Source organism: Camelus ferus, chromosome 15, assembly GCF_009834535.1.
Source record: "Camelus ferus isolate YT-003-E chromosome 15, BCGSAC_Cfer_1.0, whole genome shotgun sequence".
NCBI classification, from domain to species: domain Eukaryota; kingdom Metazoa; phylum Chordata; class Mammalia; order Artiodactyla; family Camelidae; genus Camelus; species Camelus ferus.
The window spans coordinates 49,658,512-49,685,856 of record NC_045710.1 but is presented as its reverse complement, the minus strand read 5'-3'; the positions used below and the strand labels follow the sequence as shown (position 1 = coordinate 49,685,856).

Here is a 27,345-nt window from a genome sequence, read left to right as displayed (position 1 = left end):
GGTGAAGACTGTGTAAGTAATACAAATCCCAAAGAGTGACAATCACCTGGACTACAGTGAGAATAGTGCCCCCTGGAGATGAACAGTGCACACCCTGCTCAACCATACTTAGCGGCCTTTCAGTTAGAAACTTATTTTCCCCTAATGTAAATCGTTTTCTGCAGTCTTAACAAATAACAGCCATTTATGGATTCTTTTGCTTGCCTAAACATTATAATCAAGGTCTCATAAATTAAAAATTAGTGATAAAAGGTTAGGGAGTAGGAAGATATGCTGCCCATATAGCTTCCTATTCCCTAAGCCTCATCTTTATTTTCCTCATATTCTTGTTCCCTAGAATACAATTTGGTGTTGGTTTGGTTTGGTTTTTCAGTTTTCAGTTTTATTAGGTAGAATTGTTACAACAGAATACACATCGTTTTTTAAAAAAGTCATAAAGTCGTTGACATGACTCGCGAGATGAGAGATGGTTTTATCCTCAGCAAGTGGAAGTAGGTTGTAGAAAAGGAAAGTCACTAACAGCAGGAAAAACATCAGAGTCATCACACCAAGAAGACACCATACACGGTAAGATTTATTTCAAAACATAAAGTGGGCTCTATGTTAATAAATACTTTTAACCTTGTATGTAGGCAAACTACTGTGCACGTTCTAAGACAGGTCACTAAAGAATCAGGGAAAAGGTAGTCTTTTACCTCTCAGCCACTGAGAAAACAACCTGGGAGTAGGAACAGCCTCAAGGACGCTGTATGTGATTGGGGGAGGGAAAGGCAGGAGCCAACAAAGTCAGGGAGAGGTTTCTACTTTCTTTTCCTCACTAGGTCCGTCGAATTAAAAATCTGAAGTTGGAAAATACACCTTCACGCTCATACCTGGTTTCTTTCTCAAGTCTGGATTCGAATCACTAGTGGACAGGGTCAAAAATTGGAAACAGGTACACAGTTTGAGTGTAGATCAGATCCCTCTGGTTGATAATGGGCTCGTGAGGCCCCTCGGAGGCCAAGCAGGAGCTGGGACAGTTTGGGTTTAAAGCTCAGGCACGCCCACAATATCGTTAACTGGAGAACTGAAGGCACGGCACAGTGTGACGGCCACCTCCACGCATTAAGTCCTTTCAGTGCTGTCTTTGTATAAACCCATCATCCAATCAGCTGGCCTGTGATCCAGCCCCTCCCACCTGCTGGAGCTGGGGGGACACGTCGGCCCAGCCCCCTCACCCATGGAGAGACTCCGTAGGGAAAACCCACCTGACTGCTTTTTTCTGTAAACGCTAGAATGAAACAGAGTCTTGCAGACTTGGGGTTCCCACTCCTAATCAGAATACATGACAGAGCAATGCTCTGGAAAGGGACAAAGACAGCCGCTTGTCAGACCAGCCTCCAGTAGGCATGGAACGTTCCTGACTGGCACCCTTGGCTACTTCTGGTTTCCACCAGTCCCCGTCTCAGAAGACGAAACTTTCCAGGCTGTAGTCACAAGGCTTCAAGCTAGAAGCCACCCCTGAGGGACTGGCTTTCAGGGAGTTTCTGGGTAGGGCAAAGAAGGAAGAAGAGAGTTCTTCTTCACTGAGCTGAAACATGATCTTGTGGCCAAGAGCAAGGAAAGGCAGCCAAAGGGAACCAAAGAGGTTTGTACCTCATGCTCTTAGGATAGATGGGCAAACAGCTTAAAGGGAGGAGTTGTTTCAGGTTCTGAAGACCAAGACTGGGTCACGGAGGGACTCCGGCTGCACTGCCATGGGTATTAGAAGCACAGGGCTTTGGGTTCTGGTGCTAGGGAGGACCTCAGGGCTCTCCTAGTCCATCTCCTTTGTTTTCCAGAGGAGGAACCTGAGACCTGGGCAGAGTAAGCGATGTCCCCAGGCCGCACAGCTTGTCACATCTGCTTGGGCGATGTGGAGAGTGGCCGAGAGCTTTCAGTGAGCAATGTGGTTGGTGCAGGTGAACATCACGTGGCATGTGGTTAGTAACATTCAGGACCCCCAGGGATGACAATGTCCCACCCCTGGGCCCTTTCTCATTGATCTATCCTAGAAGTGGCCGCAGGTCCTGGACCAAGCTTATCCGTGTGGTCCCCTTGGGATGGGGGTGTCGAGCTGCAGATGCGTCCTCACTTCCTGGTCCGGGAGGCCACCTGGATGGCTTTGATCCACTCGGTGCGCTCCTTGGGGGTGGCCGCTTGCAAGAGATAGTGAATTTCATCAGCCGTGATGATCTCAAAGAGGTTCTCTTCTTCATTCTTCTTGCCTGGCGAGACAGAAAGTGAATGACCGTGCACATGGGTACCCAAAAGGCCACCTAGCCCACCCCCCTTCTGCAAGTAATGAAATCCCCATTTTTTTGAGTGTTCTAAGAAAATTAAACGCGTGCCTTTCAAACTTACCATCATTGTGCGATCATATATGTTCATTGCATGATTTTATATATAGTATTTATAGAGACAGGTACAAAGCATGATTGTGTATGTGTGTGTGTGTGTGTGTGTGTGTGTGTTTAAGAAATAAGTAAAACACTCAAGGAGAATCGTTTTCTTTTATAGTTTATAAGCAAACTAAAATTCTCACTTTTGTGTACAAATGCTGTTTAATGAGTATCTTACAACAGTGTGTAGTGAATACCTTTCCTCTGCTCATAATATAAACCAAGGGCTTACCTTTATAGAGTTTTTAAAAAAAAGTGAAACAAGAAACAAACAATCAAAAAAACAGGTACACTACCAGTCCCACCAGTATAACCTGAACTGGTTGTTGTTTGTTTGTTTGTTTGTTTATCGAGGGCTAAGTGAGAGTCTCTGCTGAAAGATCAGAAGGCAGCAAACTGGCCAATATTGTGACAAGACTTAAAACACCCGTCCCAGATCAAAAAACAGCACTCTCCCCACCCTGACACCAAAGATAACTCTTCAGGGAGAAGGGGGTGGGCGGATCAGGGCATAGTAAAACTCTTGGGGTTTGCAGCTGTGGTGTTTCCCTGTCAACCTCTATAACATCACAAACCCCAAATGACAAGGCAAAGCCAGGGTCCGGATGTCTGAACCACCTCCTCCCACTGACACACTCATCCCTGCACCTGAGAAGTCAAGTCTACACTGACATGGTTACTCCATCACTGAATCACAGACTTATGATCAGGACCCAGAGGTCATCTGGTAAGACTCCATCACTCTCAGAGGAGGAACTAAAACCCGGAGGAGTTAAGGAACTCACCCAAGGTCATACCACTAACTAACTAGCATAGCTCTAACTAGAACCCAGGAGTACTTCCCACCCCCTATGCTGCCTAACTGCACAAACGTCCCTTTTGTTGGGGGGGGGGTCCTGGTCTGGATACATAAAGGCCCTTTGAAGGACTGCCAGGGCTCAGTCACAGGCGTCCACAGGTAACAAGTCTCTCCATCTAAGCTGGCTCTGAGATGATGGACTCAGCATTGCTCAAGGATTCATCCAGAGGTGCCCGCACAACCACTCCAGCTCCCTGGGGCCCAGAGATCCAGGGCAGCAGTTGGGAGACAAGGAGTCTGGGTCTCTCCAAAGTTTTCAGACAGTAAATTCATTCATGCCTGAGTCAGCAAGGGAGGGAGGGAGTGCTGTCGGCTCAGAACGACCAGGTGTGGGGAGGGAGCCTGCGTAGACACACCTCCCTCCCACAAAAAGTCATTCTTACCATCTGGGTTGCTCTCCACGGAGGTCACCACACAGCCTCTCAAGTGAATCGCTCCCAAGGGATCTTCCCCCTGGAGGAGAGAGGAGTCCTTCAGCATGGTTCCAAAGTACAATGAATGGGTATACCTTGTCCTGCTGGTGCAAAGCCACACAGACTCACTCTGGGATAGACCGAGGGCTCTCAAATAGATAAGAGCAGAAGGAGACAAAAGGAAATCCCTTCCGGATCCTCCACCAGCCACTTCCCCTGGGGGACAGGGCAGGCGGGGTGGAAGCTGGATAAGGAGACACAAGTCAGTCTATGCTTCAGATCTGGAGAAAAGGGGCAGGGGAGGTGGTAAGGCTGAATCACCACGTCCCGTGAGAGGAGAGCCGTGTGTTTCCAGAGCCCCTTGGCCCCACGCAACTGACGTCACAGTAAAACATCACGGGAGGGAATCAAAGAGCCTGCCCTGCAAGCAGAGGCTGAGGACCCAGCTCAGACCCATGGGCTTCATTTTACTGGGAAAAGCCCTCTTCTGAATAATCAACAGCCCAAAAGGCTGGACTCAAGCAATGGTCTCATCCAAGTTGGCCTAGAAGAGGAATTACCACTTTTTTGTGTCTTAAACCAAATCCAAGTGTTGGACTGGTTGAGTTCCTCTGAAAATATCCAATTGGAGCAAACAAAAAAATTTATGTTAAAAAAGAATGAAATATTGCCATTTGCAGCAACATGGATGGGCCTAGAGATTATCATACTGAGTGAAGTAAGTCAGAGAAAGATGAATATCATATGATATTGCTTATATGTGGAATCTAAAAAAAAATGATACAAATCTTATCTACAAACCAAAAACAGACCACAGACACAGAAAACAAACTATGGTTACCACGGAGGGAAAAGGCAGGGGAGGGATAAATAAGGAGTTTGAGATTAAAGACACACATTATTGCACATAAAATAGATAAGCAATAAGGACTTATTGTTTAGCACAGAGAATTATATTCAGTTTCTTTTAATAATGTATAATGGAAAAGAATCTGAAAAAATATATATGTATGTTAAAAATTATGTTGAGTTGACCAAATAAATGATTATAGAGTGACATCTTCTTCCCTCCCTGAGGTTCTGTTGGCCTCCAAGCCAAAGATCTCAGATCTCTGAAATAAGAGGGGGTAAGAAAAGGTAGAGGAGGGTGGGAGGAAAAGAAGGGAGTGGGTGAAGAGGGAAGGACTGTCAACAGAGCAGAAAGAGGGCTGGGGAGCCCAGTGAACAGATGCAGCGGAAGCTTCTGGGGGAACAGAGTTATCGCCCACAGCATCTCACCCCAGCAGGGTCGTAGTAGTGTAGGTACGCAGGGTCTTCTCTCAGAACGAACTTCCTCACTTTCCAGTTCTTCCTCCTATGCCCCTGTGTCCAGGATCAACACAGAAAAAGGAATGATGAGTTTTCAGCATCACTCTGTACTCAGAGTACCTACAAATAAGTTTCGTTGAATTGAAAAAAGAAAAAGAATGAAATACTAACTTCAGGAGAAACCAGACCACAGCCCAGGTCTTTGTCAGAGACAGCACTGGAGCCAGTGAACAATTTGAATGTTGTTAAATTACGGATTAAATGATTTCTAAGATCGTCTCACAGCTTGAGCCTGATAGAAGCTAGTCACCTGTACAATTTACTATGTTAGATAATGTGGGGGCTATAAAGAGATTTAAGACATGGCTCTGATCTTCAAAGAGTTTATAAGCTGTGTGGAAATATAAAATAGCAAAAGTCCAAATCAAATCATGTGTGCAGATAATGGGTTTCAAAGGATTTAAATGAAGTGGGTGGGTTTGGGATGTCAAGAAGACCCCCACCTACCCACATGGGACACACAGGATGGGAGAGAAAGAGGTGAGTGGGGAGACAGACCATCGACAAGAAAAAAGCAGCAGTGGGAATATACAAGGACATTCAGATGCTGACGAGTCAGACCAGTCAGGCTAGAAGGCAAGGTTCATGAGGAACAGCAGAGGCAAGGCTGGAAAAGTGGGAAGAGACTTAGGAGAAACAAAACATGGGGGCTGTTGTCACTGATGGCTTTTGAGTTGGAAGCGAAAAGGTTACAAGGACAGTTTTTACGAAGATTAACATGGGGGACAACCTACAGGATGGACCAGCTGGCTAAGTTAAAGATAAGCCAGGGGGAAAGATAAGAAGATAGAAAGGAGGTTGTTAAGAAATGATTGCAACAATCTCAGCATAAAATTATTCGGGACTAACAATAGAATGCAACAATGGAAATGGGAAGCCACAGTGGTTGTGACAGACATAATGAAAGAGAACAGGACATGGCCCTTCCCCGTAGAATGAAACACGACATTGTCTATACTGTGGGTCTTCAGGCAAGATCTGTGTCTTATGTATCTTTGTTCCTCCGATACCCAGCACTGTGCCCAGCACAAGGGAGCCACCTCACATCTGTTTGTAATTGCTTTGAATTGCCCAGTTATTTTAACTAGCTTATAGCAGTTTTTTAAAAATGTTATGTTAAACCTGATTCTATGATTTCCCACAGTAAATTCAAAAGGCTTAAATAACCCAGAAGCCCCCAAAATTAGATTAGAAAATATGTAATTTCTATCTTGCCAATCTGAAGATTATTTGTTAAGTCTGAAGCAACACTCATTGAGAGACACACATACACAAATTTTCCAAAAGTCTTCATTGTGCTTGTAGAGAAAGCAATGAAATGTTTGTGATTTTAGCAAACTCTCTCCTTCCTAATGCCAGGTCAGAGGAACTTAAAAAGAGCTTTCAAGAATAGATCTAATCAGAAATTGACACACTGTAATTGACTGTACTTCAATTAAAAACAAAATTAATTAATCTTAAAAAAAGAATGGGTGTAAGTTCTCCGTCACTCTTGGTAGGAATGTAACTTGGTGCAACCACTATGGAAAACAATACGGAAGCTCCTTAAAAAACTAAAAATAGATTTACTCTATGATCCAGCAATCCCACTCCTCAGCATATATCCAGAAAAGAAGAAAATTCTAATTCGAAAAGATGCATGCACCCCATGTTCATAGCAGCACTATTTACAATCGTCAAGACATGGTAGCAACCTCAATGTCTATTGACAGACAAATGATACACACACACACACACACACAATAGAATACTACTCAGCCATAAAAAAGAATAAAATAATGCCATTTGCAGCAACATGGATGGACCTAGAGATTATACCAAGTGAAATAAATCAGACAAAGACAAATGAACTTTTACCAAACAGAAAAAGACTCACAGACAGAGTTACCACATAACCCACAGTTACCAAAGGGGAAGGTGGGTGGGGAGAGATAAATTTAGAGTTTGGGATTAGCAGTAGAAACTACTATATATAAAATGATAAACAACAAGATCCTACTGTATAGCACAGGGAGCTATATTCAATGGTAATAACCTATAGGAAAAAAGAATATGAAAAAGAATATATATATGCGTGTGTACATTGAAGAATCACTGTGTTGTACACCTGAAACTAATAAAACATTGTAGAGTAACTAAACTTCAATAAAAATTTTAAAAATTAAAAAAAAAGAATGGATCTAAGTTATTTGGCAGAGCATTTGGTCAAGGAGCTCATCTCCAAAGAACCTTTTACTTGCCTGAAGGGTAGAACCAGGAACCCTACAGAGTCATATGGGAGAACAGAGAATATTTCTAGCTGCAATATCAGTATCCAGAATGGCTTCTGTAAAGCATCAACTTCTAAAATTCTTATTATGAGTTTCTGCTCTTTGCCTTAGCTGATGTCGCCCATAGGATGAGGACACTAAGGTTTCTGCCCCACCCCATTTCCTCCTGATCTACTGACACACAAATTGTGTTCTTTTATGCAATCACTAGGTGAATATCAAGTTCTCATGTGTCAATGGAAGAGGAAAGGACTGGTGGATGTGAAATCAGCCGACCCTGGCCAACCGCCATATCACCTTTAAGCCCTCACTGGCATCACAAAGTGATGCACTGAAGAGCTATCTTTCATTGAGTGAGTATTTCCTGAGGCATTTTAAGGAATGCACACATGCTTGGGGTTTTCCAGAATTGTCAAGTCATCTATGCACGACGCCATTTTCTGTAAGGGACTTGAGCATCCACAGATTTCAGTATCCGTGGCAGGTCCTGGAACCAATGCCCTGCAGATACTGAGAAACAACTGTACATATATTCAATTCAATTCACTCGACAAATGTTTACTGCCTATTACAGACCCACCAAGGATGCCGAACTCTGCAGCAGATACAAGAAAAACACACATAACACAGTGTCCCTCCTCATCAGAGAAAGTACACGTGGTAGAGGAACTAGATATTTCATTCAGCATCATAGCAGAATGAATTACAGAAAAAAATAATTATATTGACTATAACCCAATATCATTCATCCTCAAACTTGCTACAGCCCCAAATAGAATTATTTCCTCTGGGATGGGAGGAGTGGGGAGAACTAGTGGAGAGAGCGGGGACTGACCTCCAGTTGGATGCAGCTGCTTCCCACCTGTGAGGCATGGAGCACAGGTGTCCTTTTTTGAGATGAGCTTTCTACACGGGTTAACCCTGGCTGACTCCCAGCAGTAGACACGAGGTGCTTTAGTTTTGTGGTACTTAAAAAGGAGATTTTTGAAAATTTCTTGGGTGATTCTGATATGAACCAGAGTTATAAACCACTGAGATAAGAGATGGGAAACATTAAAGGGGGCTGTCAATTCAAGTCAAAGAGGTTTTTGTTCCCTTTCCCTCCCTGCAAAATCAGGGGGGAGAAAATTGAAAAAGAACAAAATTCCTCAATACACAAAGATTTCCGTTTTCCTCGTGTTAAAAGGAGGCTTATAAACATGACAATTTACAGAGTGGTATTTTGATAACAGGATAAATTAACATTTAAGAAAAAGGTTAACTCTGTGGTTCTTAGCCTTGACCAGACATCAGAATCTCTTCGGGATCCGTAAAATCCAGAGACCGATTTAACTGGCCTGGGATGCAATTTTAACAGACCCTGCTTGGATTAAAATATGCACCAATGGGCTAGGTAAGGCTAAACTGTGCCCGTCAAAGGCCACGCAAGGGAAGGCAAAGGATAAAAAGGAAGTACGCCTGCTTCTAGCCCCCATTATCCTCAACCCACACTCACACCCATTACCTCATCCGACTTTTGACCATCAGCATCTCCATTAGGTCCTTTGCCCAGACGTGACTCCAGTCCAGCCTGGACTTTGTCTACCCCCTTTTCAACCTTCATGTTCAGTTTTCTCAGGGTTCTACCCTAACCTAAGCCTTGTCAGAGCATCAAGCAAAGTCACTAATAGCAGATACCAATCTAGAATTATAGATGGAATCAACAAAATAAGGAAAAGATGCAATGCCCTCCCAAGTTACTTCTGCCTTAACAGCCACCTTTCAGCACCTGTAGTCAAAGAGCTAGGAACATTGGAACGTTCGCCAGAGCCGAAGAGGAAGCACGTGATGGGCAAACTCATCATAGTTGCTTGGCCTTTAATTTAGTCGGTGGGCACCTTGTCATAAGAGTTATTAGAATAGTCTGTGAATTCTTCTAAACCCTTGCAGGATTGTTTCTTAGGACACTGTTCTCTCAAAATACCTGATATTACGGTAAGTTTTCCGCCCTAATGCCCCACCGCCCCGTATCTATAGTTAATCTCAATTAACCCCAAGTCCTCCTTTTTAAATGCAAGTACATGCTCAACCTTGGGTCTTCCCTCTTCACCCTGGAAGTTCAGAGTCGTATGACAAGTCAAATCTCTCAGTCCCATGGGACCTTTAGACAATGCACAGAAATCTCCTAACAGCAACCAGACTCTCTCTGTTGTATACTGAGCAGTGCCTTTATGACCGCGCACAGCACAGCCACGAAGCAAGACCTTGGCCTTAGAAAGCAGCTTTGGCTTCTATGACAACATATGCAAGCAGCAGCTGTTTCACCCTGAAAATCCCCGTGTTCCCCTGTTACTTCTTCCTCTGCAAGGAGCTGGCCCCAGCTTCCTCACTCAGCCCCAGCCCTTGTGTTGTCTTGTCTCTTGGCATCCTGTGCGTTGGTGCCTGGTAACTTACAGAGCTCTTCAGCTCACCCCAGCCCCTGCCTGCCAGACCAACAGTGGCTGGTACCCGTGGATACCTAGTGATGACTCCCCCCCAGGACTGAATCCATGCCCTCTGGCTGGATTTGACCTTTGTCGGCTGCTGCTCTTGCATAGTTGGCCTGAATTTGGTCTCACCATGACCTTCCCACAGTCTGGAGTGGTACTTCCTGGCTGTCAGCGGTTTATGGTGTTCCTCTTTTGGATGTGGCTTGTTTCCTGGTTACTTTGTGAAGTAGGGCTAGGCTGGTGGAAACACTTTTACTATGAAACATCTCCATCTTTTGGATGGCATCTCTTCACCAGTTGATATCCTCCAGCTCGTGAAAAGGTCAGCATTTTCACTGAAACATGTATTTTCCCATGAATTGATAAAAGAGGTGTTTCCCTGTATCGAGAGGTGCTCCCCGCCTTGCCTGCCTCTGTTCTCCTGACCTGATGCCGTGGTGATCACCTCCTTAGCTATGTGTCTCGTTTTCACTCAGTGAGTTTCATTTTCTGGTTGACTATTGGCCAAACAAAATACCGTCTGGTAATTTAGAAACAAAAGGGACCTGGGAAGGGAGAAAGGCTAGAAGGAAACAATGGTGTCACTCACCTGTTTGAGTAAACATCCCTGCTTGATAATGACTCCTCTGAATTCTTCTTTTAGAATCACATCATCATCACTGGAATTCTCTTCACAGAAGAACCCACTGTCTGGCTATTGGGAAACCAAACAGCAAGTTTACTTTCCCAGTCTTAGACACATGGCTCTTTAAACAAGCTGCACCTCTCCCTCCCCTCCAGGCACTGGGGCAGGTGCCTTCTCCTTCCCTCTGTGGTTCATACCCCAACCACAATTTGACAGTTGTCTTTGGGTAGTTCGCTTCCCCTCCCCTCTTTTCTTATTTCTAGAGGCTTGTTTCTTGCTGTTAGAGGCTCTCTTGTCTCCATTCCAGCACAATCTTGTCAATATCCTTTCAGTTTCTTGGTCTCCGAGCCTTACTTAAAGTCCAGCTCAGCACTTATCTTCCTTCAAAGCCTTCCTTCTCTTGGGACCTCATGGCCACAACTGTGAGAGCAGAAGCTGGCTAGCTTGTACGACACTGCACCGCCCAGTCTCTGGGACGACCTCGGCCCCTCAGCTCCTTCACTCTGACACGACCAAGATCATGTGCCTGGCCGCCTCTTCTGAGGGCAGGAGGGGACTGGGACTTGCTCAACTCGAAGAGAGCAATGAACTGCACAGAGGAAGAGGAGTCGCTGTGCTGGGTGTTTTTAGAATCCCACATTTAAATAGTCATAAATAACCAGATCAAAATTCTGAAAAAAAGAAATTCTGACAGGGGAACTTCCCCCAAAGTGAAGTGAAACTCTCTTAGGGACATTCACTTCAGTTTTGTAAGTAGCTTCCTTACTTTTGTGCTCTGACCTCAAATAGAATCAAAACTGCCAAAAATTCCCCTAGAGATCCACTGTGGCCGGATTTCTCATGTTAACCCAAGATTAGGTGCATATTCTATAAAATCGCGTTTCCCAGTCTGCGGTAAGCGTGCCACCAGCGGGACGCAAGAGGGCTGGAGGAGGGAGCGCAGAGGGACACGTTTTGTATGGAGTCACGTGCTTTAATGTCTATGTGGAAACACACAGCTAGTACATTGTGATTTTGCACACCTCCCTCCAGAAAGGAAGCTCTCAGAGGGCCTTCATTTTTGCCTGTTATTTTTTTTTCCACTACTGTATCCCCTTTGTCTTGGTGAGTGCCTGCCATGCACTAGGGCCTAATACATTTTTATAAATGAATTATTGCTTAGAATAAGAATAGATATGGCATCTTTTAAGTAAATAAAGAAAACCGTTCAAGTAAATAATATTTTCCTCTGAATGGACTCAATGGATGTGACAGGCATTGTAGAAGGGGACAACTGTCAGGTCAGGGACATGGAACAACTCTGTAGGGCTAAGCTCTATTTTTTTTTTTTTTTTTTTTTTTTTGCAATGCAGATATGAACTGAAATCAACCTAGAACCTGCCCGAGGCAGCCCCCATCCCAGGAGGAGTGGACGGGTGGCTCCCTCACTTACAAAGTAGTAGAAGGCGTCGGGGTTGTCGAGGAAAGGGTTCTCAGCAATTCCGTCCACAGCGTTCTTGGAGAGGTCCCCAGCGGGCTGCAGGTACCCTTCGTTGAGCAGGGAGGAGGCGATCATGAGGCCTTCCTGGCGATTCCGAACAGACTTGTTGGAAAGTAGCCAGTCAATGACACAGTTACCTGGAAAGGACCGTCAGAGGGAAGGTTAACTCTCTGAACCAAAGGACAAGTCACTGACAGTCACCCTTGGAGACAGCTTCACAGCACCCAAGTATCTGATTTGTCTCATCTTCCCTGCTATTCCAAGAAGGAAAAATGGAATCAGTGAGATAGATACCTGGAAAGAAAAGGAACCATGTGGAAGAAAGAAGAAAGGAAGAAAGGAAGGAAGGAAGAAAGGAAGGAAGAAAGGAAGGAAGGAAGGAAGGAAGGAAGGAAGGAAGGAAGGAAGGAAGGAAGGAAGGAAGAAAGAAAGAAAGAAAGAAAGAAAGAAAGAAAGAAAGAAAGAAAGAGAAAGAGAAAGAAAGAAAAAGAAAGACAAAGGAAGGAAAGAAGAAAGAGCGAGAGAAAGAAAGGGAGAGAGAGAGAGAAAGAAAGAAACAAAGAAACAAACAAACAAACAAACAAACAAACCATCTACATGCTCCTTAAGGAGTAAGGCATGCATAAAGAAATAGTTGTTAGCAGTACCATAAAAAATAACAAAATAATGCCATTTGCAGCAACATGGATGGACCTGAAGAATGTCATTCTAAGTGAAGAAAGCCAAAAAGAGAAACAAAAATGCCACAAGATATAGATTATATGTGGAATCTTAAAAAAAAAAAAAAAAAGACAAACAAACTTATTTACAAAACAGAAATAGACTGACAGATATAGTAAACAAACTCATGGTTACCGGGGAGGGGAAACGGGCTGGGAAGGGATAAATTGGGAGTTTGAGATTTGCAGATACTGACTACCATATATAAAATAGATAAATAACAAGTTCATACTATATAGCACAGGGAACTATATTCAATATCTTGTAGTAACTTATGGTGAAAAAGAATATGAAAACGAGTATGTGTATGTTCCTATATGACTGAAGCACTGTGCTGTACACCAGAAATTGGCACAACACTGTAAACTGACTATACTTCAATAAAAATATATTTAAAAAAGAAATCGTTTTTACTAGCCCCCTCATTTATCCCATTAACTATTGAGCATCTGCTAAGTGCTAAGTACTGCCATGGGTGTGAGGGGGCTCCCCCCGCCCCGAGAAGCTAAAAGTAGATCTGGGGGATAAGTTAAGTGTTGTTCACGGGTGTTTTGTTGTGGGTCAGTGCAGTGGGGCTGCTGGGTCAAATCTGCAGGAAGGGGTGGAGGGGGTGGGCAGGGGGAAGGGTACTATGCATAACTCATCAGGAAAAGATTCACAGAGGAAGTGACACTGAGTAGATGTTTGCCGAGCACCTACTCAGGCCGGGACTGACAGGAACCAGCAGGAGCTGAGGCAACAGCAGCATGAACAGTTACACGCAGGAATGAAGTCATCCCGCTGGGAGGTGGAGGGAGGAGTTGGTGGAGAGAAGGCAAAAGAAGGCCAGAGAGAGAGGAAGACACAGGGTGAGGGGGGAGAGCTTTGATGGCACATTGAGAAATTTGGCAGTGGGGAGCCATTGCAAGTTTTTAAGCAGAAAACAACATGCTCGTACGTGTTTATGTCCTAAGTTAAAAATGGGTGACATCCCTTGCACTAAATGTCACATCTTTGCAGGGGCTAGCAGGAGCCTTGGGAAGTCATTCAATCAGAGAGGAGTGCAAGGAGAATAAAAGGACATTGACCCTTCAACTGGATTGTTAGCAGGCTACAATGAAGCTTTGTATTACAAATATTCTGCACAAATGTAGCCAACCAGGGAGACAACGTAACAGGTCCCAGGTCTTCAAAGCAAGAGCAGTAGGGTAAGCCATCCTTGAAACAAGGATGAAAGGGGCTGACGAGTGCACCTTCCATGAATTTCATATATGAAAGGCTTTGCCCACTGTCCTTTCTCTAGAAGGATAAACTAATTATACTGCAGTTCAGCTTTAAATCCTTGTGGTGGCCCTGTAAAGGACGTAGGGCAGGAATTATATGTCTCCGTCAAGAATGAGAAAATCAAGACTCAGAGGGTTTGTGATCTTTGGCCTGAGTTACACCTGCAATGGACCGTCACTTAAGTGTTCTAACCCTACATTCCATATTTGTTCAGCTGGGCGTGCTGGCAGCTTGAAAGACAAGTTCAGTCTAGTCTCCCTGTCACCCGACACTCAAGGTCCTCCTTCACATGCCTGAATCCCAGTCTCTGCCACAAATTTGTCTCTCTGCTGAGATGGCCTGACTCCTACACCAAAGCTCAACTCCACCTGAATTTCTAGAGCCCACTCTGACCTTCAATGGAAAGGACTTAAGAAGTTCAAGTCCAACACTCAGGACTCAGTAACAGGTTTCACGGGAAGTAAGACTCACCTGGACCTTGTGCCCAGATCGACAGCAGAGCCTCCCCCTTGTTTCCTTTTCCAGAGGCTCTGTCTTGGTGGCCTCAGTCCTGCTAGAGTTTGGGCCCTGTGTGCTCTTGTTGGTTTCCCTTGCACGGTCCACAGCATGGTATCCTGATCCCAAATCTCAGCCCTGAGTTCTCCGATGTTAATGGGCTGCTGCCTTGGCTGAGGGTGAATTCCCCTGGGATACCACCCTGCTCTGTCCAGGTCACACCCTGTATCCCGCCACTTTCCTGAGCTTGACTTCTACCATTTTGGTGAATTACCTGTTGATTGGGCATCCCTTCGGGTTCTGTGTCTGTTGCATCTTCTCAGAGTATTCCTCCCTTGACCTCTCCTATCACCATAGGTCAGCCATGTCTGACGTCTGACAACCTGGTCCCGAACTGTATGTCCCATTTTCACCCCTACTGAACTTTCAACCCTACCAGGCTGGTCATTTTCTTTCCATAATGAATATTGTAGAAATCCCAGCCCCATAACTTTGTCCTCACCATCCTCTGCTTAGCCTCCTGATCAGAATTCCTTCCCACAAATACTAAGTGAAATTCTACCCATCTTTCAAGGTAAAATTTAGGCACCACCTTTACGCATCTCGACAACCCCTGAGTTCTCTCTCTTTCCTGACCTCACAGAATTGATCGTCTGTGCAGACATGTGACTTCTTAATCATAATAACCATACTGAGAACTTGCACCACATAGTACGTAGCTTGTGCCAGGCACTGTTCTAAGCACATTACAGTTACAGCAAGCTTTAAAGTAGGTGCACTATGATTGTCCCCATTTGATAGACAAGGAGAGTGAAGCACAGAAAGCCTAAGTTATTGGCCTGTGGTTTTACAGCTAGTAAATTGCAGAGATGGGATTTGAACCAAGGCAGTCTGGCTCCAAAGAACATGTCTGTAATCCCTACATCACCTACCTAAACTCACAGCACATCATGCCTGACCCTGTGCAGCCTCAGACATCCCTAACATTGTCACTTAGACCTTACATTGTGTATCTTGATGCCTGCGTATCATCTTATTCAACCCTGTGTCTATTTCAATGTACCGTCATTTATTGGGGCGGGAGGGGGAATGACTCTTTGACTGATACAGCTGGAACTTCAGAAATTTTATCTTGAACAACCAAGTTTTTTTTTTTTTCCCTACCTTTCTTTCTCTTTCCATGCTAAGGAAGTTCAATTATCACGTTCACCTGTCTGTGTTCCATGACCCCACCCTCCGACCACACTCCACGTCCCCCACCCACCCCTGAGGCCAAGCAAGAACCCCACACTGCCTGCCCCAGCCACCCCCGTTCACGCCGCAGGGCCGTTTACCCGTGAAGCAGTGATTAAAAATCTTCTTGTCTTTCTCCAGGTTCAATTCTTTCACCCCTTTCTCGGTGTCTTTCATGGACAAATACAAGGCACTGCACAGACAAAAACAGATGGATAAGCAGGAACATTCCAGAACGGCCAGTCCGCTCCGGGTGTGAGCACAAGGTTTCCCCTCCCCAGGTGACCCCTGAGCCTAATCTCTCCACTAGATCATAAGTAGTTAAAGGGTAGAGTTCATACCTGCACACATCTGTGGCCTGCACAGCATTCAGCAAAATGTACTAGGAAGCTACTTAATGTCTCAAATTCATTCAACTCTGTTGATTTAACGCCTAGTGCCTGAGATGGGGAGTTGTCCCAGTTAGGCGCCAAGCATTAAAGGTTCTCCAGCCGATTTTCTACACATATTCTTGATCTTTAAGGTCCCTCAGTCCTCATGTGCCAGTTCCTTAAGTGTCCTTCAAGAGGACACTTCAAGCAACAAAACAGAATGTGGTCACTTGACCACCCCACCCAGAGTAGGTGCCTCCTCTTGGGTCTTTACCAAAAAGCATCCTTGATGAGAGAAAGTGCTCATTCTCGCCAAGCTCGATGCACAAACTTCATCAAACTCCTGTGACCTGCCCAGTCCTGTGTTAAGCTTGCAGAGGGCTTTCTTCAGTCCCCTTCTAGGGACTCCCTGCCTCCCACATTATGTAAACAGAGTTCTGGTTGGACACTTTAAGTAGCCAACATGGAATTCCTCCTGGCATGGCTCCTGTTTCAGGGTATGTTCCCCATAAAAGCAAAAACTAGCAAAAAGTAAAGAGACTCCTAGGGAAAGGGGCTCATGTGATAACAACTTTGAGGCAACAACTTATCACCTGCAATTCCAGGCCAGTTATCATCAGAGGCCATTAAACTAGGTCAGGGCACAAATGGCTTCTGCCCAGGATGGGTGTTCACCCTTGCTGAATACATGAACTTGAACTTGAAACCTTCCCTACCTGGACACATAGCTCCTGCCTTTTCCTACCTATAGATCCTGAAGCTGTCTTTTAAGATGAACTTATTATGGCTACTTCATAAATGGAATGATGCATTTTCTCTTACTGTCTCTGTTTCTGTCTCTCTCTCCCTCTCTCACCTCTCTCTGTCTCTCTCTCCGCCCCCCCTCCCCTTTATCTCTGCCAAGATTATTCAGAATGAGGGTATTTAATCTCCATTAGCCTCCAATCCTCAGCTGCTGGGACTTGGAGAAGACACGATCTCTCCTCCATACTCAGATAAACATCTTAGTACATCAAGCAACAGCACTAAGGATGGGGAAGGGTGGATACAGCCTTCCGAGGTGACTAAGTCAAGGTTTAGAGTGGGATATGTTGTGACATTTCCTCAAGCGGATGGGAGGAGAGGGGGTGAAGGGAAGCAAACACAGAAATTCACCCTAAGTCAATGGTTTCTGGCAGTCGAATGGACCTCCTGGTGGATCTCCTAGCAAACTTCTGGCCTCCTTCAATGCATTTAATGGCCTTCTTGATGTCCCGAACCCAGGCATCTCTCTCCTCCAGGAAGGCTGCCTGGAAGAAGTGGTCCTGCTGTTTGGTCGTAGTGATCTTAAACACAAACTGAAATCAAAAGACATCCCATTAGGACTGACTCCTTTCAAGGCGCCGAGCTGCCTTAGGAAGCACGGCAGTTGAGTCAACCACATTCTGGACATGCTCGGCCAAGAGAGACCCAAATGGCCAGGGTGGAGGTAAGTGGTGGGGAGAGGGACCGGCCCAGGGAGCATCACTCTTGTGTAGGCTCTGCATGGGCTCAAGGTGTTCGTTGGGACATCAACTCACCATCCTTTTGCCAAAGTCCTGGCAAGGGCTCGTCAGAGTGCTTCCTTTCAGGGGAATCATTCCTTTGGGGCTGTTGTCACTTTTCTTCTTATAGAATTCAATTCCATCTTCTAACAACACAACCCACATGGCTTTCCAGGTGTTGAACACGCTCCCCTGTCATGAAAATGAAAAGAGCTGAGTAACAATGTTTTCTAAAGCTCTTCTATGGATGGCACAGGACTTGGTGAATAGCCAAGCTTTGGCCAGCGTGGACGCAGGTGACCCACATTTGTGTGACCAGGCTGCTAGAAGAGAAGCCTTCAAGGGATGAAGGGAATGACATTCTGTTGGAACTTAAAACAAATAGATTTAGGATGCAATGTATACACATCTCATGGGCCGTTACCAAGGGAACTCTCCTTGTGCATTTCAGGCTGACATTCTGTAGCTTATTTTCTGTCCCCAACCCTACCCATTGCCTTCAGTTCAAATAGGTTCTCCCTCAAGTGCCAACTCAGACTGAATAGTAGCTAATGCCTGAAGTTGGACTTTCTGGAAAAGGGCCACCATCAGTAGCTAGTGTCCACCATCAATAATGTCCACCATCAATAATGTCCACCATGGGTGTGGAGGCCACACATGGCTAGCTGCAGTTACTTCCATCCTTTGCTCTAATCAGATTTTATCTGAATACAAATGTCAGGAAGAAACTGAGAATACAGCCTTGTGTACAGGCATGACTAAGAGGTATGAAAAACACTTGCAGAATGCTGGAGTGATGTCATCGTGTCAACGTGGCCTTTAGGAAAATCCTTACTTAATTAATTTTCAGTTTGGGTTAATGCCAACTCCTCCTTTAGCAACAGATAACCATTCTGACCACATCAAGGAAGGAGTAGACAAGTCTCTTTCTTGTCTATACTTTGAGAGGGCTTTGGAAGAGGAAGAGAATAGGGTTCTTTCCTTCTCCTCTTTGAACCCACGATGTCACACTGTCATGACTACTACAAAATAGAATTATCATCCAGTTCCCAGAAGATCCTGAAGCTTATCTGAAAATACAAAGAGCCTCTATATAAAGGTCCAGTTGCCCAAAAGGAAGACTATTTACACAAAGAAGATAAATACTCGTGGGACTGTCATTTTGCTTGTCCAAGCGTTTCCTTTCTCTTAGCTACTAAAAAAAATTTTTTTTTTTAAATTAAAACACACTATCTCTTTTCTATACAAATGGAATAACTATCCATGCCAACAGTGGGTTATTTCCATTTTTAGAAAAATGGGCAAGGTCAGACATTATGCCAACACATGAAATAATTTCAATCAAATGTCTATCTGAGAGAAATTCAGAAAATAAAGAGCTCCTGCAAATCAATAAGAAAAAATACAATCTGTTCTTTAAAACAGTGAAAGACTGGAAGAGGCATTTCATTAAAGAGGATATCCAAAAAGGCTCTGAAAAGGTGTTCAACATCATTATTCATTGGGGAAATGCAGATTAAAACCACAATGAAATACCTTTCCCCACTCACTAGAGAATCTAAAAACTTAAAAGATTGAGGAAAGCAAGACTTGGCAAGGATGGTAACTGGAACTTCCATACGTGACTGTCAGGAATGCAAACGGGTACATCCAATTTGGAAAACAGTAGAGAATGTTCTAATTCTTAGAAGATATATCTTGATGAATTTAGGCATGAGGGGTGAACCTTATTCTCAGATATCTCAGCATAAAAATATGTACATATATTTATTTTAAAATACTCTGCCTCAAACTCCAAAAAAAAAAAGAAAGAAAAATATAGAGATAGGGAGAGATAAGGCAAATGTATCCATGTGTTAACAGTTGATAAATACAGGGAAAATGTATATAAGTAGTCTTACTATTTTTTTCCATTTTCTGTGGGTTTGAAATTTTTCAAAATAATTGAGAAAAATTAATAAATACATGAACAACACATGAAACTACTACATATTAAAATTTGGGATGCGCTTTTAGGGTAATATGTAGGTAAGTCTAATAAAAATTTAAATACTGGAAAGTAATAAAAGATATATTCGCAGATATATTTAGGTGTAAAAAGTTGGACTAAATGACTGTTAAAATGCCTTTCAAATTTAAAATTCTATATTCCACCTCAGACCTATCAAAGATTTATAACTGCCATAGTCACTCAGGGATTTTGACCTTGGAATTGGGATAAATTGGAAGAGGTTAGCCAGCAGTGCCCTCCTTCTGAGGACAATTAAAATAAACCTTCTACGGAGCCAACAGTTCAAAGTGAGTCTGTGCTTTCCTAATTCAAATGTAGCCTCAGGGTCTGGCTCAGTCGGAGAAGGATGTGTCATTTGGGATTCAGGGCCATTATGCACATTGAGGAGGCTGATTCTCAGTACAAGAGAAATTGAGTAGCTCATAAAGGGGAACTTTCTTGGCAGTGGTTAGTTAGGTTTTGGTGATGGAATGATGGGTCATCTCTCTCCTCTCAACCATCACTGCACCCGCTAGCTTCCCACTAGAGTAACCCGACAGCATCTCCCCTCTGCTGCCCCTATATCTACCCATCTCCATCCTTAACCCTCTTGATGTTCACCCGAGAGCAACCCGGAAGTGCGATCACCGAGTGCCTGTGCTAGAAAGGCATTGACAGGCAACCACCAACACCCTCATCATACCAGTAAGAAAGCTGGGGACCAGTTAAGTGACTGAGGCTAGTACACCAGGCCAGATGATGTGGAACTGGGATTAAAATCCAGGTCTTCCCAATTGTGTGTTCTTTCCACTTCCCCTTAGATGCCATCTTCCTTTTGATTCTCATGTAACTGTGAGTAATTCTGGAATCTAAATCAATTTTTAGGCCACTTAGCTGCATGTCTATCTATCTACATAGCTATAATTATGTATTTTATATATATATATATATAACCTCATATATGTATGTGTGTGTATATATATAATCATAAAACATATCTAAGTCATAAATCACATCATAATATGATTATATATAATAGATACATTTTATATTATACATATATACATACATATGCAAAAGGTTTTTATATATATATATATAGCATATGTCTTCTTTCTTTCATTATAAGTCAAAACCTATACAATTACAGTCAGAAGGGGCAGGTTTTAGATGTTGAGTCAGATTTAAAGTTTCCAAATGAGTCACTGTACATACTCATGGAAAGGGTATAGTTTAGTGCGTGAACATTGCCTGACACCAAAAGAAGAAATCTTAAATGACAAGCTGTTTGACCATATTAAAAAACTGAATTTCTGTACAGTAAAAAACAAAAAACAACAAAATAAACCTGAACAACTGAAAAGCAAATGAAAATGTGTGGATATTCACAATATATTATCGTATAATTAAAGGTTAATATTCTTAATATACTTTTCAAACTCTTGAGAATCACAAGTTTAAAAATATATTTATAGATTAAATATATTTGTAAGAAATATACAAACCCTCTCAAATTTTTTTAGGTGGGCAAACAATAGAAAGAGGCAATTCTCAAAAGAAGAAATAGGCTGGGTTTAACAAACAGAACAATAGTCATCTTCAACAGCATTCAAAGAAATGCAAATTAAATAAGGTAAGGTCATACTCTTTCATAAGTTTTATAAAAAAGATTTATAAAATATTTAGGCGAAGATTTGGGGAAATGGGTATGGGAGGGGGAGAAAACAAGAAGCTCTATGAGTCAGCAGTTTGAAGTGGGCTGTCAAAAAACTAACGTCACTCATGGGCTATATAAATAGGAACATGGACTCTAAATGGAAGAAAGTAATGCTCTGACTCTAAACGGAGCATAACCAGTGGGTGACCATGGGCCCTGGAGCTGGATGGCCCAAACCCCAGCTCTACCACATTCCAGCAATGTGACCTTGAGGAAGGTTTTAAACCTCATTTTCTATACCTGGCAAATGGGAATAATGCTACTATCTATTTCTTAGGATTACTGGGAGATTAAATAAAATAATCCATGTAAAAGCTGCTTAGGGCAGTATCTAGAACCTAGGAAGCCCTCAATAAATACTTCCTCTTCCCTGTCATTCTGTGCACCTAAAGAATGTTCTAGAATCTTGATGCTGCAGATAAAGTGGAGCCTGTTCAACAGAGAGTGACAGGATGGCATCTCTGGTGGGGAATTATTGAAGGAACTGGTAAGTTTTAGCCCAAAAAGGGACAGGCAGAGCAGATGACTGCTGTCTTCAGAGGTGTGAAACATTGCCATGGCTTGTTTTGAAGTCCCAGGAGGTGAAAGTTTCAGGGAAAAAAAAAACTCAAACAATTTGCTGCATCATTTCAGGAAGAAAGTTGAATTAGTGAGTTTCTCTGATCCCAGAGGTCTCCAAGCATGCTGGGGAATGGGTCAGCGAAAGAAATGCAGGCCACATTGGAGAAGTTCGATTCAATACTTATCAGAATACCTAACATTCCTTTCACCCCTCAGATTCTGCATATCAGTTACAAACACCCACTGTCCATATTATTCCTTTAGTCTCCTAATTCCAGGCGCCCCTGTCCTCATATGAAACCTTGGGCCTCATCTGCAAGCAAAAAAACCAAAACAAAATAAAACCTAAAAACCCTCAAGGACATTTAGCATGAATAGCTAAAAATGACCCCATTAGAATTTTTTTTTAAGTTACTATGATACGAAGCTCTGATTCTTTGGTTTCTCTGAGCCTCTTTTGGGCCAGTCTCTTTCTTTGAGATATGTTCATACAACAAATAATGATAGATCAGCTCCAACATGCAGACCCTGGCCTGGGGGAGGGGGTAGGAAAATGAACAAGAAGCCATCTCTGCTGTCAAAAGGTTCACAAGCCACCAGGGGAGAGTGCCCTTGACCAGCGACTCCAGACCAGTGTGACAAACACACAAACTGGGACAAGCCTTCCTTTGTGTGTGCAGCTTCGCAGAAAGAAGCCATGACTCATCTCTGAGGGAGGGGCAGCTAGGTTGTGGGGTGCCGAACCCCCCCCAGGATCCTCCCACCAAGTGAAGACACCTTCCTTCACTTCTCTTTTGCCCCAAACTTCCCTTTTCACACGTTCCCAGCTAGAATTCTAAGGAACGCACATATGGTTAGAACTACATATAAAAGCAAAGCAGAACCGTGAGTTATGATCATCCATCCTCCCACACTCGTGGGACGTGTTATTTTAAGTTGGTGCTGCATGAAATGAGATCCTTATTTCTGCTGCATTGTAAATTGCATCATCCACGTTTCCCACGTGATCCATGACGCCACCTGTGTAACAGCCTCAAGAAATGGCCATCGGGGGCCTGTTTAAATACTTGGAAGACGAGGAAATGAATCTGTTCACTATAAACTCTTCTGGTTTGGACAATTCCTCAATAAAAACATATTAGGTAAGCAATGGAGAAATGGCACAGAGTGCTTACCAGCATGATGTCTGGAGTTTTAGGGATTTGGGTTCAAATCTCAACTTTGCCTCTTCGGGCCTGTGTGGCCTTAGGCAAGTTCCTTAGTTTTTCCAAACCTTAGTCTTTTCATTTGTAAAATAAAACTAATACAGTTCCCATAGTCATAAAGACTAAATGAGATAATACACTTAGAGGGCCTATCTCTATGCCCAGCTTGCAGTCGGTGCTCAAAATACGGTACCCACACACACAGACAGAATGACACAGTTTTGCAGGCGATGCTGTGAAGTCATCCTGGTGTTCGGTTCTCCTGGGTACCACCCATCACAACAACAGTGCTTTGGAAAAGACAGTCCCCTCAATGAGAGCCCATGAAGGCCACGTGCAATGTGATTAGGCACGGCTCTTTGTGAAAATGGGGCCACGCTGGCGGGTTCCAGTCCAGCTCTGCCACTTAATAGCTGTGTGACCTCAGGCAAGGCCCTTTGCGTCTCTGTACCTCACTTCATTATCTGTAAAGTGAGGATAATTGTTGTACCCACTTTCTAGGGTTGTCATGAGTTTTTAAATGCACTGACGCATTAAATGCTCAGATTTGCCCCTGCTGCGGGGCAAGAACCACGTACATTGATGGTGAATCAGTGATGACAGTGAACAGTGGGTGTAAATCGAGGTGCATTATTATTTCATTGTGTCCAGAAGACAGGTGCCATGTGGCAGAATTGCTGGGCCGGGACCCCTGAGTCCTGCTCTCTGTTTCCCCCCAGGCTTTCCATCTTCTGCATCAGCTTTTTGCAGCCTTTTTATTTGTTGGCCAAGCCCCCTGTCCTTCGCTTTCTCACCACCCCAATCCCTGTGCTTTCTCCCAGCCTCACCGGCCACCGAGATCCCTAATACACTCCTTGGAGCAGCCCTGCCACTCAACGTGCTTGCTGGATTGGTTGTGGCAGAAATGCCGGTTGGCCCCGTAAACCTCTCGGAATGAGGCTGGTTTGGGATGTGACTTGGTAGAGTCTAGGTGACTGCTTGCATGGAACCTGCCCCTCTCTCTGTTTTTAAGCTCTGAGTATCAACATATCCAAATCAGTAGTATGTTTTCAAGAACCTCCAATGTATGTTTATGTTGACTGGCTGGAAGTAATCCCCTTATCAGAGAGAAAGGAAAGTTGACAAGGTCACAACCCTCAGCCTTGCCCACAGTGCAGTTTGTCCAGGCCCCACTCTGGCTCTGCAAACTTCATCCAACCGCCCTTCTGCTGGCTTGCGGAGCTCACCTTTCAGAATGACTGGGTTTGAATCCCAGGTCATCCTGTTACAGCTGTTGAACTGTGGGCAAGTCACATATTCTCTCTGAGCCTCAGTTTTCCCATCTGTAAGATGGGAATAAAGATACCATGGCACAGGGTGGTTAAGATTGAACGAAGTGAAGTTAATACAATGGCTAACTGCTACATGTTAAGCTCTATGTACTTTTTTTTTTTTTTTTTTTTTTTTTTGTCAAAATGGCAAGACTTTGAGGCAAGGAAATCTGGATCTTGTTTAAAATGAAAAAGCTACAAAATGACCAAATCATGTATTTTCCCCTCCTGCTCTTAACCATCATCTTTATTTAAAGATCTTAGGCAGGAGGCAAAGAAGGAAACCTGAACTGTGAACTGTGGATGGTTATCTTGCACAGAAGAAAAGCAGAAACATTTTATAGTCCGTGCCATTGACCGCTGACCCCAAGATTTCTGACTTGACAAAACGCTTGCACCAGTGTATTCTAATGTATTTTTCCACCTCAAATAGCTTTATCTTCAATAAAAAGAATATTTCATAAAACAAAAATAAGGAGAAAGATATTCTTTATTACCCTCGAGGTATCTTAAACTGCATAAGAAGAAAAGGTGACCGGGAGGCAGATTTATATATCATTGTCCATTATGGTTTAGCATCAATTCCCACAGTCCAGGCATCTCACAGCCTCGTTAGAAAGATCTCCAAGCTCCTTCTTCACTATTAGCTTGGCAAACAACCCAGGAAGCAGGACATATGCCCATCAGCATCTAGAAGGGGACTCCCAACCTACTGACGTGTACAGCACCCCTGATACCAATAATCATTGTCACTTATGTGGCACCTACTGTGTGCTAGGGTCCTGACATATACTTTTTAACCTGGAAGAAGCTGAAATAAGTGCGACATCTAAATAAGTTAAAAACTTTAACATCTTACTGGGAAATTCTAGCTTCAGGTGTAGTTCTGGAGCTGACAGAGGAAATATTTCTCTTTTTTTTTTTTTTTTTTTTTTTTTTTGGACAGAGGAAATATTTCTACAGCAAACATTTCTTTAAAATAACAAATTAGTGGACCTTAATATATGATAGCAACCAGTGTTCAAAAAGTCCCAGAGAGAAATGCAGAAACTATGAAAGATGTAAATTGTAGACATGCAAATTATGGGAAATGTAAATTGTGGAAAAATCAGTATGAAATTTCGATATGTTTTTCCCTAGGTGCATTTTCTAAACTGACATTCACAGGACATAAGCTGAGAGAATTACTCTCACTAATTAAAAACTATTTCTTAATTTAAGTCCATACACTTGACAACCCTAACTCTTCCATCCTCGTGTTCTAGTGGGCAGACTCACTTACTAGAGATTTAGACTTCAATTTCTTTGTAATTTATAGAGTTTAAAATATGAGTATACAAACTTAGCAACAACAATTTGCATTATAAGATGCTTAAGTTGTTTGGGGATTTTTTTTTTTTTGAGGGAAAAAAAAACCTTTGCAACCTTTGCAGAAAATATTTCCATCCACCTACTCTTCTCAGGATACTAGCCTAAGCGATCAGGGAAGAAATGTCAAAATTTATTATTATTGGTTTTCAAAGAGAGTATGAATGTCTATTGCAAAGAATCTGCATACATCTCTGTGTATACATGTGTCTTTTCCAAAGAATATTTCAAAATATAGCCAGTTAGAGAGAACACCAGCTGAGGGCTCACTTATTCTCCGGCATCTGCCTGTAACTCTCACAGCCATAGACACATTACAAACCCTGACCTAGACTGAATTTACTTTAAGGAAATCCCAGTGTACCAACAGGACTCAGTGCCAGGAGTTGAGGAGTCCGTTTCTCGTTCCAACTCTGTCACAGCCTTGTGACCTCGAGCAGTCCCCCAGCTTCTGGGTCTCAGCTAACTCTACTGGAAATGAGGGAATGAGGTCAGACGGTCCATGGTCCCTTCCAGATGTAAATCAACACAGACTCAAGCAGCCATACGTGCTGTTTCACCCCTTCATATGTAGGACATTCAGGCTAAAATGTTAAACCATGAATGGCCTGAAACAGAGCCCCATGACACTCTTAGTTAATTAAAAAGCTGAACCTCTGCAGGAACGGACTGAATTTAGCTCAGTTCTGACACCCTGAGCTCATCACGTGGGTCAGTGTGAGGGTACGTGTTCACATAGGTGTTGTCCACAGGATGCCAACAAGCGGCATGTGAACCTACCCTGGTGTGAGTCTCACAGCGACACCACATTCACTGGGCGTCAGGAGAAAAACCAGCAGTGCTACCAAAATTCAATTTCCTGATGCCACGCCAGTGAGACTCAGCGATTACGAGTAAACGCATGTCTGTTTTCTAATCTTCAAAAGGGTACCTCCACCTGCCATCTCAACGGCACACAGTACAAATTGACTACGAACTGTGAATGAAGAGATTTCAGTCCAATAAAGAAAAGATAAAGAAGATACAATTACTGTATCACTATGTTAGCTCATCTTTTATCATTTTCTTCTTCCTCCTCTCCATAAAATAAAAAGAGGCGGAGGGGAATTTAAATCGCGAATGAATGGTCTCGCGGAGTAACCGCTCTAGCAGACCAGTCTGAGTCTTGGAGCATAACATACCTGCGTGACTCTTACAAAGGATGCTCTAAGTCATGGGGGACGTTGCCTAGGACCTCACCTTCCAGACCCTGCCGCCTGGAATTCTCAGCCGCACAAAATCAAGCTGTACTGGCACCTGAGCTGGATTAGTTCACCTTTAAGAACCAAAAAGCAGTGGAACACGTGCTGGCTTCTCCCAGCCAACCTCACACTCTACGTGCTGCGATGCGCTCCTGTTTCAGCCCAACAGGTTCAGCGGGCAGTGAGCGCCAAGCTGGACCCCAATCGTCCCCAACCCTCCCTCCAGGGACGCCCCTGTAGGTGGCACCTCGCTTACCTTCTTCACAAGGTAGCCCTCCCTGATCCGCTTCGGCTCCATGTCGGATGGACAAACAGACGGCCGGGTCCCGTCTCAGACACGTCGTCCCAGAAGCTCGCCCTCCTCTGAGAGCTGGGGCCGATGTCGGTGGCTTTTCTAGAGCCACAGCCCTTTCACAATTTCCCGTAGGCTGTTGATCGCGTGATC

The 27,345-nt window shown here is 43.7% G+C and overlaps 1 protein-coding gene across 1 annotated transcript; it reads right to left on the bottom strand.

The window, feature by feature from the left end:
• Window positions 1–360: 360 nt before the first annotated feature.
• On the bottom strand, window positions 361–27,345 carry PLEK (pleckstrin). Its single transcript, XM_006192786.3, has 9 exons — window positions 27,157–27,345; window positions 17,545–17,700; window positions 17,141–17,322; window positions 15,716–15,807; window positions 11,856–12,040; window positions 10,388–10,492; window positions 4,971–5,054; window positions 3,663–3,732; window positions 361–2,246 (listed from the first exon to the last, which is right to left on the bottom strand). The coding sequence occupies exons 1-9, from the start codon at window positions 27,196–27,198 to the stop codon at window positions 2,110–2,112; spliced, it is 1,053 nt and encodes a 350-aa protein (XP_006192848.1). The 5' UTR covers window positions 27,199–27,345; the 3' UTR covers window positions 361–2,109.